General features: G+C 34.6%; 1 protein-coding gene across 1 annotated transcript; it reads right to left on the minus strand.

Moving 5' to 3' along the window:
• Positions 1 to 6989: 6989 nt before the first annotated feature.
• On the minus strand, positions 6990 to 9766 carry LOC129805065 (uncharacterized). The gene is made up of 2 exons (XM_055852885.1): positions 9479 to 9766; positions 6990 to 7955 (listed from the first exon to the last, which is right to left on the minus strand). Exons 1-2 carry the CDS (start codon positions 9764 to 9766, stop codon positions 6990 to 6992), a joined length of 1254 nt encoding a protein of 417 aa, XP_055708860.1.
• Between the last annotated feature and the right edge of the window lie 4816 nt (positions 9767 to 14582).

Below are 14582 nucleotides of genomic sequence, written 5' to 3' on the forward strand. Positions count from 1 at the left end.
TATCTTGTTTTATTATGAAGGCAGATAGGCTAAAACCTACCTACTCCGAAGAAGCCAATGTTCAACTTTATCTTATCTAACAAAACATTATCACCCAATTTTAAAGAGTCAACAAAAAATACGTTTGAAAAAGAGGAAAAGTATAATTTTATTTATACTTTTATCGTACTCAATATACAAGTGCAAAATTTATTACTATTTTAAATATTAATTATTATAAATTTTAATATTTGAAGCAAGAAAAGAATAGTGAAACCTCTAAGGATGTCAATAAGAATTTAACGGGCAATATGACACTGTTTTGAATTTAAAATTGAAATATCCCTAATCATATTTCTTACTTCCAATTAGTTCAAATAGTTAAAATCAGATTCTAAATCAAAGAAATTTTCCCGGACTTTTTCTCACTCAATTTGCTAAGCTATTTTATTTAAATTTGTTGCGATTAGTGGCACAAAAACACTTGAATAATGCTATTTGATTGCAAAGTTTTGCCCAGGGATGGAAAAATGTGAAGATTAAACCATCAAATTGTCTTGATAATCGCTCGATGGAAGCACCAAAATTGCCTATCTTTTACTCGTGGATTTTCCTGCTAATTTCCCTCTCCCGCGAAAAGTCACTAGCGATGAAAAATGTTCTACGTATAGGAGCTTTTTCGGGATGGGAGTTAGATTGTGGCAAATAACAATAAACATCCCACTCTGTGAAAGAAATAAAAGTATTCTAGGGAAAATTTTCCAACAATACTAGATGCTTTTTGGGAAAGTCTCAACGGGAATGGTTTTTGGATGGGGAACGGGGGGAGCAGAAGAAAAGTGCGTTGTTGGGAGGGAATTGTATGTTAATTTTATGTGTGGAGCCCATAAAAATGTAATCAAATTTATTATATTTTTGCCATGGTGAATTTGCTAAAAGAGAGGGGTGACTTTATTCATTAAATTCGCACCCAAAAGTGCACACACGAACAATTTTTCTATGTCTTCAGCTCAATTTTTCCTTTCCAGGATCGCAGACTGTCGGGAATTGAGAGGAAGTAGAGTCAATCTCAACCCGGCTGACCAGTAAGCTCTTTGAAAAATTTAATTAAAAAGCTTAGTGACTTCAAAAAGTGATTTTCATTTCATATTTTTATAAATTTTATTAAAAATGATTTTTTTATTTTATTATACAATAACAAGGTAAAGTACCCTCTAGTCGGCCGGTTTCTCAACTCGGCCAGTTGACTTATTTAACCAATTCATTAACGTTTTATAGTCAACTTCTATGAAATTTTCACTGATTTACGTTATATATAATATAATACACCTTATAATGTTAAATCGGTAAGACCATATTATAACAAATCTAATTAAATTGAATAAATAGTCGCACTGGCCGAGTTGAGAAACCGGGCGACTACAGGGTACTTTACCTTATTTAAAAAATCCTTATCAACTTTAATTTTAACTTTTTGATTTTTAGAGTTATTACACACGGTTTTCTCAGAAGTAAATACAGTATCGACCAAAAGTTTCTTGACAAATTTGTGTTCGAGAAACCAGGTAAAAAACGCTAGAAAAAAAACAACGCTTTTAAATTTTTCTTTTTGCAAAAGAGTTCCTTGTAACCCATAGATGTTATTTATGTATTTAAAAAATAAATAAATAAATAAATTTATTTATTTGATATGAAAAACATTTTTGTTTCCAAAAGTTAAAAATGTTTCACCGGCCAAAAGTTTCTTGACACATTTGAAAAGTTCCTCAAATAATGAAATATGTGCATACAACATTATATTATCGTGTTATATTTAAAAGTTAGATCATTTGAGAGGTAAATATGGGGTTTGCACATTTCTAAAATTTGTAATGGTCAGTTTATGCATATAAAAGTGGTGATAAATAAGTAAACTATTGTATTTTTTTGTTAACTTGTAATTTAGTTTGAAAAGACAGGTTAGAAGAAGTTAAAGAAGAGAAATCGTCCAGAGATACTGCCGGATTAAATCTGCCTCGTCAATTGTTTAATTTTATGGAAAATCACGATAGGATGAGGGAAAGCACTCTTTTATTTTTCCTAATAGATTTATACATTTCTATTTAATATTAGTTAGCTTATCATCAATTTATTGATAGGGATCTCGGTGGCGCAATAAGCAAGACCGTTGACTCTTGGGCAGATAGATCCCCGGCTTGACTCACAGATGTGCGTTCGAGTCTATCCCGGTGCATAGATCTGAATGTCTAGAAAAAAAAACATTTTTACTGTGAAATAATGTAATGAAAATGCATCGCCTCTGCCTAAAAATTCTGGGAGCTTGGAAGAAGCATCCAAATCGCGAGGAAGGTGCTGCTGGGCGATTTAAGGTCGGCTTCAGAATGAAGGTTTAGCCCAGTACCCGAAAGTCTCAAACATCTAAATAACAATCAATATTACTGATTTTTCGAAATCGAACGGATCATTTACCCTTAATATCTAATCCTAAACAAAAATTTTCACAAAAAATATGCCTGATAAGGAATTAGAAAAGTTAAGCCAGATGGCTAAGCCTTAGGTCTGAAGCCCGTATAACGATCAGCAGCAAATTCTTCCAACACGGGATATACGACAACATGATTGAATTGTGACAAATATATCCCGATACGATTAATACGATTAATAATAATCAATTATTGATAATTACCTTGTAATGATGTGTAAGGGTCTCAAGAAAAATTAAGAAAATCACATTATTCGAAAGCATGAATGTCCGAAGAGAGAGTATTTTTCAGAAGGCACAGGGTGACTATTGTTACAAAAATCAAGCTCAAATTGAGAAAGGTGATAAGAATGGCTGGGTGATACCCAGGATTCCCTAGGTAAAAAAGTCCAATTTGAATAAAAGGTTGCAGAATTATTTTTTAACATATCTTCGGTTGGATCAGTAACTGTGCTAACTGTATTTGCTGATCCAACCGACGATATTTTAAGTAAAGTCTTGTCCGTTAATAATGGCTGATGTCGCGCAGGTCATACAGTTTAACTTTACTGAACTTCATATTAAATAACATTACATATTCATTAGGGGAAACTGGGGCACCACCAAACACGGGGTACCACCAAACACTAATTTTTATTTCTAAACTAATTGGACTATCTCGACCATTCCTTCAGTGGACAAGCATCCCTATAGTGCCTATAAATTCCTATAGGTCTTATCCTCTGAAGTCGAATATCCGATTAAAAAATCGCACTGTTTGGTGGTACCCCGTGTTTGGTAGTAACCCAGTGGGACACAGATACATGAGGCTATCATGTCATGCCGAAGAGCGATCGTGTAAGCTGTTGGTGGGCGACTAAGAAACTACTTGTATCTGTGCTGCACTAATATTTGACAGCTGTCAAATCTATCAAATAAATTATAAAAACCGCGTTAGTGTTGTTTAATTTTTGGATTTTTTTTTATAGAGCTGTATCAGTACAATAAAAAGTCCCAAAACCAGAGAAAAATGCACTTATTTCCTTGAAAAGGGCTGACGTGTAGTGATTACCTGAGACATTTTTCCATCGATTTGGTATGAATTCATGGTCAACTGGGTATGCCCTTCAGGCTGAAAAGACACTCGCACAGTGAATGTCATTCAATTTCCATTTCAACGACTCTCGCTTCCAAGCTACGCATAAATATACAAAATTAGCTCCCATTCATATTCCCCCTTCGTGACTACGACCCCCCTCGGAGGCGTCCCAGGGAAAATTGGTGAGAGTCTGGTGGGTGATTATAATGCTCAGGCAATATTTGAGACTTCTTGGAGGGCTGAAGGAAAAGTTACTTGTAATTCAACAGAAATTTGTGTGTAGCTCCATATTTCTCCTCAACACTTTTCTCTTGCACTTTGGCGCCTTTTTTTATGACTAACCATTTTCCTCCCATTCACTGGTAGTGTCATATGGAAAATTCAGATACACCGAAGAGATTGTAGATGAGTGTTATAATAAAAAAGAAACAGATGGAGGTATTATTCAATTAAAAATCAATTTTCTAACCAAGCTCAGATCAGTAGAGAGGGGAATTATGCAGCGAAAAAGGTACATAAATTATCCTTTTCATTGCTCGAACTCCACAGGATGAGGAATATATAGGTAATAGAATCCATCAATTCCTAATTTTATTTGAATCGTTCACTTGTCCTTTAAAGGGATGATCTCGGTGATATTTTTTTTTATAAAATCTTGGAATTCTGAAGTTTAGCCAAACGACTTGAGATAGCGACCTCGTGTTTTCGGCGACCCCCTCCCCCTGCTATCGCCATAAGTCCGTTTAGAACCTTTTTCTTCTGTATTTTCTTCACTGTTCTCAAGCTCAAATCAGAAAAGGCTCCCAGATACTGAATTTCTCAAAATATTGACATTAATTTGTTTTTATTGAAAAGGTCTTTGAATTCTGAATGAGTTTGAATCGATTTTAAATTAACTATAAGTCCGCAGTAAATTAAAATTTCACAATAACATATAATAATACAACATTTATATTAACATATAAATTTGTGAGGTACAGCATAGAAAATTACGAAGTCGAGGATATCACAGAGTTGCAATGCTTTGCCACTCTCCTTGTGGTAAAAGAGTCCTCAGACTTGGAAATTGAAAAAGGTGGTAGACCACATTGTTTTATCGTTGCAGACAAGGACTCTTTTAATCAAACTGTTCGGGGTCAATTTTAATAGCAATTTTAATTGTACTTTAAAGTAGTTAAGAGATGTTTATCGTGGGATATCCCTACGGATGTCTCATCTGCACGTAGACTAGTTTAGGGCATTAATATCAATTGTTTATTTTTTGTCGGTTTGTAAGTTAAATTTATCTTATTAAAAAAACAATGCTTTAAGTGTCGTTTTCTTACACAGGACAGTGGCTCAAATTGACCACCAAATACTTTTTTGTACGTGAAATTTGTGGAAATGCATGAATTAGGGCAAAATTCAGAACACACTAAGGACTAAGGACACTTAAGAAAGAACTTAAATTTAAAGTCTTTATACCAGGGGTGAGCAAGAACGTTTTTAACCGAATAAACGTCAAAATAAGTTTGTCCAGATAGCGTTTTGACTATTGTCGTAGAATTTTCATTTGACGTTTGTTCGGTTTTAAACGGTTGTTGTTCACCGTTGCTCTGCACTCTATATCAGAGGTGAGCCAGAACAGTATGAGACCGAAAAAACGTCTTATGAAAATTGTACGTCGATGCCCAAAACGCTACCTGGACAAACTTATTTTGACGTTTACTCGATTACAAACGGTTCTTGCTTACCCCTACTCTACATATTAGAAGCAATTTTCGTGAAAAATTGCATTTTTGACAGAATTTTGACGTTTTCACCTACAACACTGTAGGGTAGAGTCAGTACTTTTTCGCCAGTAAGCACTTTTTCGCCACCTACAAATAAAATCACTTTTTCAGGGAATTATGAGCTCATGGAACTACGAAATGACTATTACTTCGTAACCTCTAGTCCAACGGATCAGAAAACCATAACTGGTGCTCCACCGACTAGATTATTTGCAAGTTAAATGAAGAAATTGTCGACAAGGTGAACAGTCACCAAAAAAATATGGAGTTCTTAATAAACTTGTCAACGCTCAGACAAATTGTCTTGCAATATTTTATGTTTTTGCAGTACAGTATTTGATATTTTTTCACTGAAAGTCACTTTGTTATTAACTAAGCTTCGCTCTAATATCATTATTTAATAATGTTTTCCAAAAAAAATAAAGAAATATGGATATGGTGGAATAGGGCTTACTTTTTTCGGTTGTGTAAGTACTTTTCGCCACTCATTTTACCAAGCATTTTACAAGTGGCGCACCTCGCGGAATTTAGTTGAAACAGACATAATTGTCAATTGATTTTTGTCGCAAACAAAAAATGTGCAAAAAATCATTCGAAATACTCTAATAATTGTCTAATATAGGTGTTAAATAAGAAAAGTACTGTGCAATGTACTTTTGCGGGTTTTCGAAAACTGCTGTTTCTTAAAAATCAATTAAAACAAGTGGCGAAAAAGTGCTTACACAATGGCGAAAAAGTGTTTACAAAGTGGTGAAAAGTACTGAAACATGCATTGTTGCAGAAAATGTATTTTTTCAACTAGATGCCCAAAAATTCCCGGGAAGTCTCCTGGTTCATTAGAGAGACAATGCTTTAAAGCACTTGTACAGAAAATTTCTTTTTATTTCGACAAAAATTGTAAGAATTACAAGGGTACAAAACCTTAAGGTGGCGAAAAGGGCTTACTCTACCCTAGGCTATTTCCTTCAAAAGGAATACTTGACGAAAATTTCCCCTAATGTGTAGAGGTCTTTATATGGAATTTATGTGCTGAAGCTGCCTTTCATAGTCCGACTTTTAGTAAATCATAATATATGGGAAGTATAGGGTACCTGTAAATTGGGACACTTTTGAAATAGGGCTTTTTTCTTCTATTTTTAAATGAACCTGAGTCTTACCAGCTAAATTACATTATGCTAAGGCTTAGATCCATTTTAAAATAGAATCAAAAAAATTCAATTTGCGAGGTGCCCCAATTCAAAGATGCCGTACTTCCCCCTCCTGATAAACACGATAAATAATTCAATGAAATGAACGAAAGAATCCAAAATATCAGACAAAGAGTTCAATATCGACGAAACGTTAATGTTTCTAATTCGCTTTCGAATACACTTTCGAATACTAGAACTAGACTTTCGAATACAAAAGTCAAATTTACCTTATTCAAAAACTATCGAAAGTCCATGAATTATATATGCACAATGGTGTTCTACTTTTAATAATTAATACCAAACTCCTTTCTTTCAATCATTAAGATAAAGAAGAGGATATGATAAAAAATACATTGTCGCAACCAAATCACATCTTTCACACGTCTCATTTTCCTTCCACAACTTTCATTTAACGTGCAGGTGTCACACGAACTTTATTTCAGTGAATTTATCAAAATAATTAAGTTTATATCAAGTTAAACCCAAAATTAATTATCACGAGTGTTGTAACAGAAAATGTAGCGAAAATGTCGCATAAATGAATATTTCACGAGGTGTCTGTTGTGCATCAAGACTTCCCCAAGAAATATGATTGTGGCAAGGGAGATTCCCACGTAGTAGATGAAGAAGGTGAAATAGAGATCCTTGAAGCGTAAATCGAGTTTTCTGCTGTGATACTCGATATTATCATCCAAGCGGTCCATCGAGCGATTTAAGTGAACAATCTCACCAGGTGCAATGTGTTTCCAGTAAGTTAGTAGACCTGCCTCGTGGATGTGCAACAAGACACGGTCGAAGGGTACCACGAAGGGTGAATGTTTCTGGAACACATAAGAAGCAATAGAATGGAAGATACATTCTTCCATTAGATGCAGAAGAGGCTGAGTTCCGTCTGCACTAGCGGCGTTTAGAACACGTTTATCTACATTGAAACCGTACACAGCAAATCCGTTAAGTTCTTCAGGTTCCATATGGCGAGCATGATCCGGTCGTAGGTGTGACACAACAAACTTTTTCAGAAAATAGTCATCGTATCCATGATCTACTGTTTCTATAAGTTCCATTACACCATCAGGTATCAGAACGGACCACTTGCTGGCATTGAGTTCTGCTACAGTGTTGATGTTGTCGTCGAAACCTGGCCAAACTAGAAAAGCTGTCACGATGCTCTGGAGTCTGTTGATGAAGAAGAAGGAGAGGAAGAGTGCACTGACTATCAGGATACTCTCTGCCCGAGTACCTTCCAGCCGAGGTATTGGAGATAGGGCTGTTATGCGAATAACATTGAAGATAATGGCTAAAGGGTCTCGTCGTATGCTGATTACCCAAGCTACCCAGACAAAAATCATGAAGATCAAGTACATGAGGCTAGGAAAGCTCAGTAGTGGTTGTAGAATAGCACCTACTACGGACCTCTGAGGAGCATGTGGTACCACTACGCAGATACTGTTAACCTTAATGTTAAATGTAGAAAAAGAATATTCTAATATCTAAATCTAATATAATTCTAATATTTATTTATATTGTTATATGACAAGTAACACATGACTTCAAAAATTCACAAAATAACCTTGTAATTGCAATTGAGTTACAGGAAAAACATGACTATCCTTCTGTGTCTGTCTCCCGTTTCCTTGTCGGCCAATATTTACTACTTTTATAGATATTTAAACATTGTATATTCACATAGATTGATCTGCACTCGATTGTATGAGTTGGCATATACGGCCTGCGACCCAGGGTTTCTGCCGTTTACCTGGTGAGGCCGGTAATGGTAAGACGGCGGCAGACGCAACCACAAAACAGAACAATGGGATAATAAAAATCTTATCTTATCTTATCTATCAAATGATGACCGATACAAACTATTTCAGATTTGTCAGAAAGGTCGGAAATTTCGAAACCGTTCCAACGAATCCAAACTTGCACAAATCCGTGAGAAAATGAGGTCCTGAGAGCCGTTTTAAACTTTGCCTTTGAACAACCTTTAAGGTAGGTGTAAATATCTATTGCAATGCAAACTAGAATTCATGTCTCGGTTAAACCTCTTTGGTAAATCATCGATTTCGAAAAACAGAAGAAAAAACATTCGATTATTCGATTTATTCGATTTTTTTGTCGATTTAACGACGCTTATTGTTTCTGTGCCATTATTTAATCACTCCATAATCACTGAGTGAGTAATTTTTTGACACATTTTGCCACTTAAGCTTTTCGAAATTCGAACAAGATATACTTCAAACATCTTGCGGATTTATCAAAAAGTAAGAAACTCTACCTGTGAATGGTAAGATTCTTCCCATTCACAGCTGGAGTTAAATTCTTCAATAGTATCTATGATAAGTCGTTGACGTTTGAAGAGTTAAAACTCAATTTCGAATTTTCAAACTCAATTTTTGCAAAAAGTGCAAAAAATTTATTAAATATTACACTAAGAAGCTGTTAAAAGTATATAACTTAGTGATTCTGAGGGGTATTGTAATAAAATAAGACCTGCTGGTTGAGCAAAAGCAGTTACATTTTGATACATCAGAGATTTCGAAACTCGAAATTTATGCGTTGAATGCAAAAATTAACCGAGGTTAAGTTTAGTAGAGTTTTAATTTCAAAAAGGGAGATTTTGAATAAAAATAATTCGAAATTTAATTTCGAAAATTTCAAATTGGATTTTAGAATGTGAGTCATAATGGGTCCGGCACACCTTTTAGATAAGGAAAATTTCATAAAGCAAAAATTCACCTCTTTTCTTTCTCAAAATCCGCATAAGTCTATCCTACTCTTTCGGTCTCAAAATTAAATTGAACTTAATTAAATTTGGTGTGATGTACAAAAGAAGAAGAAGAGTGCGAAAGAGAGATAGACCTATGCAAACAATTTGGGAAGGAAAAGGATGTAAATTTCGATTTCATGAAATTTTTTTTGATCTAAAAGGTGTGCCAGAGCTATAAAATAAAACTTACTTAAAAGTTCAACTTACCCGGAGAGGATAGAGCCAGGATAGACTAGATTCTTGGTAGCTCTTCTCAAAGAGAATTCTCAAGTTGAAATTAAAATCAGCTTTATCAGTTAGTACGTCATCTATAGTCCTGAAGAATATATCTGGACTAAATCCAGGTGCCATAATTCTGTAAGTGCTATTGAAGAAGTCAACAAGAGTGTCCAACAAATGACCATCGAAGCCATAAACGTGATCATCAATCACCATAGACCTTGGGAAGATACCATACTGAGAGAGTCTGAATTCAAATCCATTCAAATTGGCCATTTTATCGGGAAAAACATCCTCAATTGGGGTTTTGGGTGGAAGAAGGTTTAACTTCGATGTGAATTTATTGTGTATGAGAAAGGATGTGTTCGGCAGCAGAAGGGCCATTTTTGGGATGTTCTCCTCACTAAAAATTTCCACTATTCTAACATGGTCTTCCTCGCTTGAACTGAAAGTCACCACAAGAATTTTCGTTCGAGATACTTCCCAGAAAAAAGACATTTTTACATCAGCAACAATCTTTTTCACCCATCGTCTTCGGTATTTATCGAGAATGATGATAAAGAAATCCACTTTCCGGGAATTTTTTCTTCCTTCTGGGATTCCTTCGAAAATCACCCCAAAATGCTCTTGCCAATGCTGTACGAGGAGGTCATCGATAAAATCTGCACAAGAAATTGATGAATTTTCCTGGCAGCAGCTGGAAATTGCTAAATCGCCAGTCTGGTTAATTTTCCAGCCCATAAAGGCAGGTCTGTGTTCACTGTCTGGTGTAAGATTATTTTCAACACCCTCAACGTGTACTTTTAAGCACCAAAGGATGAAAAAATATCCCAATAATCTCAGGAAAATTCCCACATTCGGAAATACTTTCATTTCTGGACTTTAACGGCAGGGAAGTCACGCGAAGTATCAGGAAAAACTGTCCATCATCTTTATCGAAACTTTCTAAAATATACCTATCGCATGCACCCAAAAAAAATTGTCCACAAAATTTATAAAAGCAAAAATTTCATGAAGACAAGTATACACGATTTATGATTATTACTCAATTACACTAGAAAAAATGTAAATATCTGTAAGTCTACCAAAAGTAATTCAATTTTTGTATTACAAATTAAAAATAATAATAAAATTTTTTTGAATAGAGGTTTCTGGTTTGTTTTTCTGTTCATTTAGTAAACTTTCAAAAAATCTTTTCAAATAAATTATAAAACAAGCTGAAGTTATTGAATCTTAAATTTTAGACAACATTCAGTTAGTTTTATAATTTCATGCACAATTTTTTCTGTGTGTAAAATTCTATTTTGCCAAGTCACTCGTATTAAATTACACGTAGGAAATCATGCTTGGGATACGTAACACCTGTTTCTTATTTGTTTTCCTTAATTATTGGTTAAGGGACGATCTGAAAATTTAAGTATATAGGGCTTTCTGAGAACATTTCTATAAAATATATAATTTTTTTCTGGTAAAAAAATCATGAAGATGATTAAACAATAAATTGAGGCAATTTTCTCTACATAGGGGAAAGTACTCTCCCTTCAAACGTTCAAGATGTTGAATTTGGAATTGTTGAATTTAGAATTGTTGAATTTAAAAATTGTTGAATTTTTATGTGTAAATTCAAAAATTGTTGAATTCTGTTTATTGTTGAATTTTCTTTTCATTTCGAAGATTTTGATTTTTTTGCCATTTTAGACATTTTTATTGGTTTTTCCTGTACTCGGGATCCCCCCTAATGCGAAATGATTACATCTGATACTCGGATCTTAACGATATACTTATTATGCATATAAATATTTGATGTTCTATATGACTTTTACCCAATGAAAAGCATCTCGACTGAAGTATAAGTCTTAATTGCAAATTCAACAACTTTTACACAACTTTTGTTTAAAAATTCAACAAATTTGGATGAAATACACAAGGCTTCATACAATAATAGTGTTAATTTTTGATCATGTGACAAAAAATACCATAAAGTTGTGTATTTATTTACACTATAATAATGTGAAAAACTGTAATCATACTATAATAGTGGTAATTTTTAGAATTTGTCAAACAGTTTTAAATCACGAAACATTGTTGAAGAATTTTTATATGATTATAACAGCGAGAAATTTTACACAGATCGCAATTAAATAATTAATTTATCCGATTTTACACTATTATAGTGTTAAAATTTTACACATTTTCAAATTAAACAACATTGTTGAAAATTTTTCAACTATAATAGTGGTAATTTTCAATCACGTGACAATAAATTACCAATATGTTGTGCATTTTTTACACATTTTTAAATTAAACAACTAAAATGGTCTATTTTGCACTATTATAGTAGTAAAATTTTACACATTTTTTTACTGTGTACCTTCGAATAATGTGAATTTTCTTTTAGGTTTATCTAAAGTCATATTTTGCTCTAAAAAGTCAGAAAAAGTGATTTGACCTTCCCGTCCTTAAATAATTAAGTAGGTGCCATAAATCAACTAATAAGAAGCGCTAAGAACCAAAGTAATGCAATAGACAAGACCGTTTGCTCTTAATTGAATTGGAAATTTCAAAACCTTTCCAAAAAATTCAAATTTATCCAAATCGGTTGAAAAATAGACCCTTTAAAGTAGTAATAACTTTTTCCTTAAAAAATTCAGGATGGTGATTTTTTTTTTAGATAGGTGAAAGTGCTCTCCCTTCGAACGTTCATGCCTTCGAGTAACGTGAATTTACTTTTATTATTCCTAAGAGACTTACACATTTCTATTAGTTAGCTTATTATCAATTGTTGATAATTCCGTGATAATTTAGTGTAAATTTCTTACGAAAAACATAAGAAATTCACATTATTCGAAGGCATGAACATTCGAAGGGAGAGCACTTTCCCTATAATAAGTGTGTTTGGGTGAAATGTTCGCCTGGACCACCTCCGAAATATATCCAAAAATAAAAGAAATTGTAGGAGCCGTTTTTGAAAAAAAAAATAAAAATAAAAAAACATAGTTTTGAAGGCGATGGAGGAGGATGGGTGGAAAGAATAGAAAAAACGTCTGGATATATTGTTTTTTATTGGGGGCACCGAAGATCGGAACTTGATATCTTTTATCGTTTAAGCTCCAGGACGGTGGCAGTTGAAATTTAAAACTTTTTGAATAAAAGGGACAGATAATCCTAACCGGCTTATGTAGGTGAGATTCTTAACGTGAGCTAACTCGGAGTGCATGCAAATTCGATTTGGAGCTGAAGTTGGGAGACGCCATTCAGTTATCTTGTATCAAATTCGTGAAATTATACAAATTTTGTATTTAAACCAAAATATCAAGGATTTGGATGAACTGACAGAAAAGTGATATATGGGTGAAATGTAGACCAGAATGTTCTCTATAATTTTCCATAGAAAATGATCTCATCGATTGCTCAGAAGCCAAGATATTCGAGGTTTTTTGTTTCTTAACTTGTTTTTTCATCCAGAGTTCCCCAAGTAGTCATTTGTTGAACTTCAACTATATCAAAGAATCGTTGTATTTTGTGGGACTTTCCATTTAAACCCCTATTTTAAGTGTCTTGGTGGAGTAGAGGCAGTCAAATTGGCATCTGAGTGATTTCAAAGCGTTATTATTGGAAAAATCAATTTTTTCACACTTAAATGGCAAAATCGGAGTGATAGCGTAGTCTGAGTGGAAAATGATGTATGGACAAAATGTAGAGACAAATGTGCTCTACAATTATGTTGAAGTAATCATCAAAATCGGTTCAGCGACAGTCGAGATAATTGAGCTTATGTGATATTGAAATTGGTTTTTCGACTGTGGCGCCCCTGGTGTTGGTCCCACGAAGTTCAAATATTCTAGAAAGTTGTAGCATTTGGTGAGATCTTTCGTTTAAGCCCTCATTCATCAAAATCGGTCACATAGAACCGGAGATATGATTTTTTGAATTTCGTGAACTTTGACCCCTCATATCTCCGGTTCTATTGTAATCACAGCGCACATACGCACCATTTTGGAAACGTCCTAGACTGGACTACAACATACTAAAATTTCATTAACTTGCACAATGCCGTTTTTGAGAAAAGTGACTTTGAATTTCGATGAATTTTGACGCTATCACAGCGCCACCTGTGGTGACTTTTTGAACTTCTATCTGAAAGTGCTCATTGAGACGAAACCAAAAAGGTAAAACTTAGGTCGCTATGTTAGTTAGAACCGGAGATAGAGGCCGGTCAATGTTCGAACTTTGACCCCTTATAGCTCGGGTCAGGGGTTTTAGATCGATTTAAGGTTTTTTTTTGTTTGATAGGTATAATCAACGGCTACAACATACTAAAATTTCAGCCCGATGCACAATGGAATTTTTGAGTTATTTAAATTATAAGATTTAAAAATTTTCTTTTCAATAATAGCGCCCCTAGCGGTGGTTTTATGAACTTACGATGTTAGAAGGGGAAATGGCATTTCACGAGAGCTTTCCAAAAATCCCTCATTTTTTAAATTCTGACAATTAGAACCGGAGTTATGGCCATTTTAAGAAATTTTTTTGGACCCTTATAGCTCGGGTCAGGGGGGTCGGGGGACCTTAAGTTTGGTATTGATGGAAATCTCTAAGGCCCAGCTATAACATACTAAAATTTGAGCCCGCTCGATGCCATAGGGGCGGAGCTATTGAGAAAACAAAAAAAGGGGGGTCTTCAAAATGGCGGAAGGAGGGGTGGGGGGTGGGGGGTCAATGCACCAAGTTGCAATTTTCACCCGATATATAACCTTTGCCGAAAACCGCAAGTCGATATCTTTTTTAGTTTAGGAGCTATTAAGCTCCAAAGAGCGGCCGGCCAGCCGGCCGGCCGGCCGGCCGGGAACTTAACTTAGCCCCCCATATATTCGTGATCAGGAAGTGGCGAAACACATTTTGGCCAAGTTTGAGGTCGATCGGACGACATGAAATTTTGTTAGGATTATAGTAGGTGAGATTGTTAAGAATCTCACCTAATAAGGCATAGAATCTATGCATATTGCAAATGTACCGCAGAGTCCAAAGACAGGCAGGTAATAGGGCCACCCGGGCCAAATTATCCAAAAAGCCAGAAAACAGAAAAAATCGT

The sequence above is a fragment of the Phlebotomus papatasi genome, chromosome 2 (genome assembly GCF_024763615.1).
Source record: "Phlebotomus papatasi isolate M1 chromosome 2, Ppap_2.1, whole genome shotgun sequence".
Classification (NCBI taxonomy): domain Eukaryota; kingdom Metazoa; phylum Arthropoda; class Insecta; order Diptera; family Psychodidae; genus Phlebotomus; species Phlebotomus papatasi.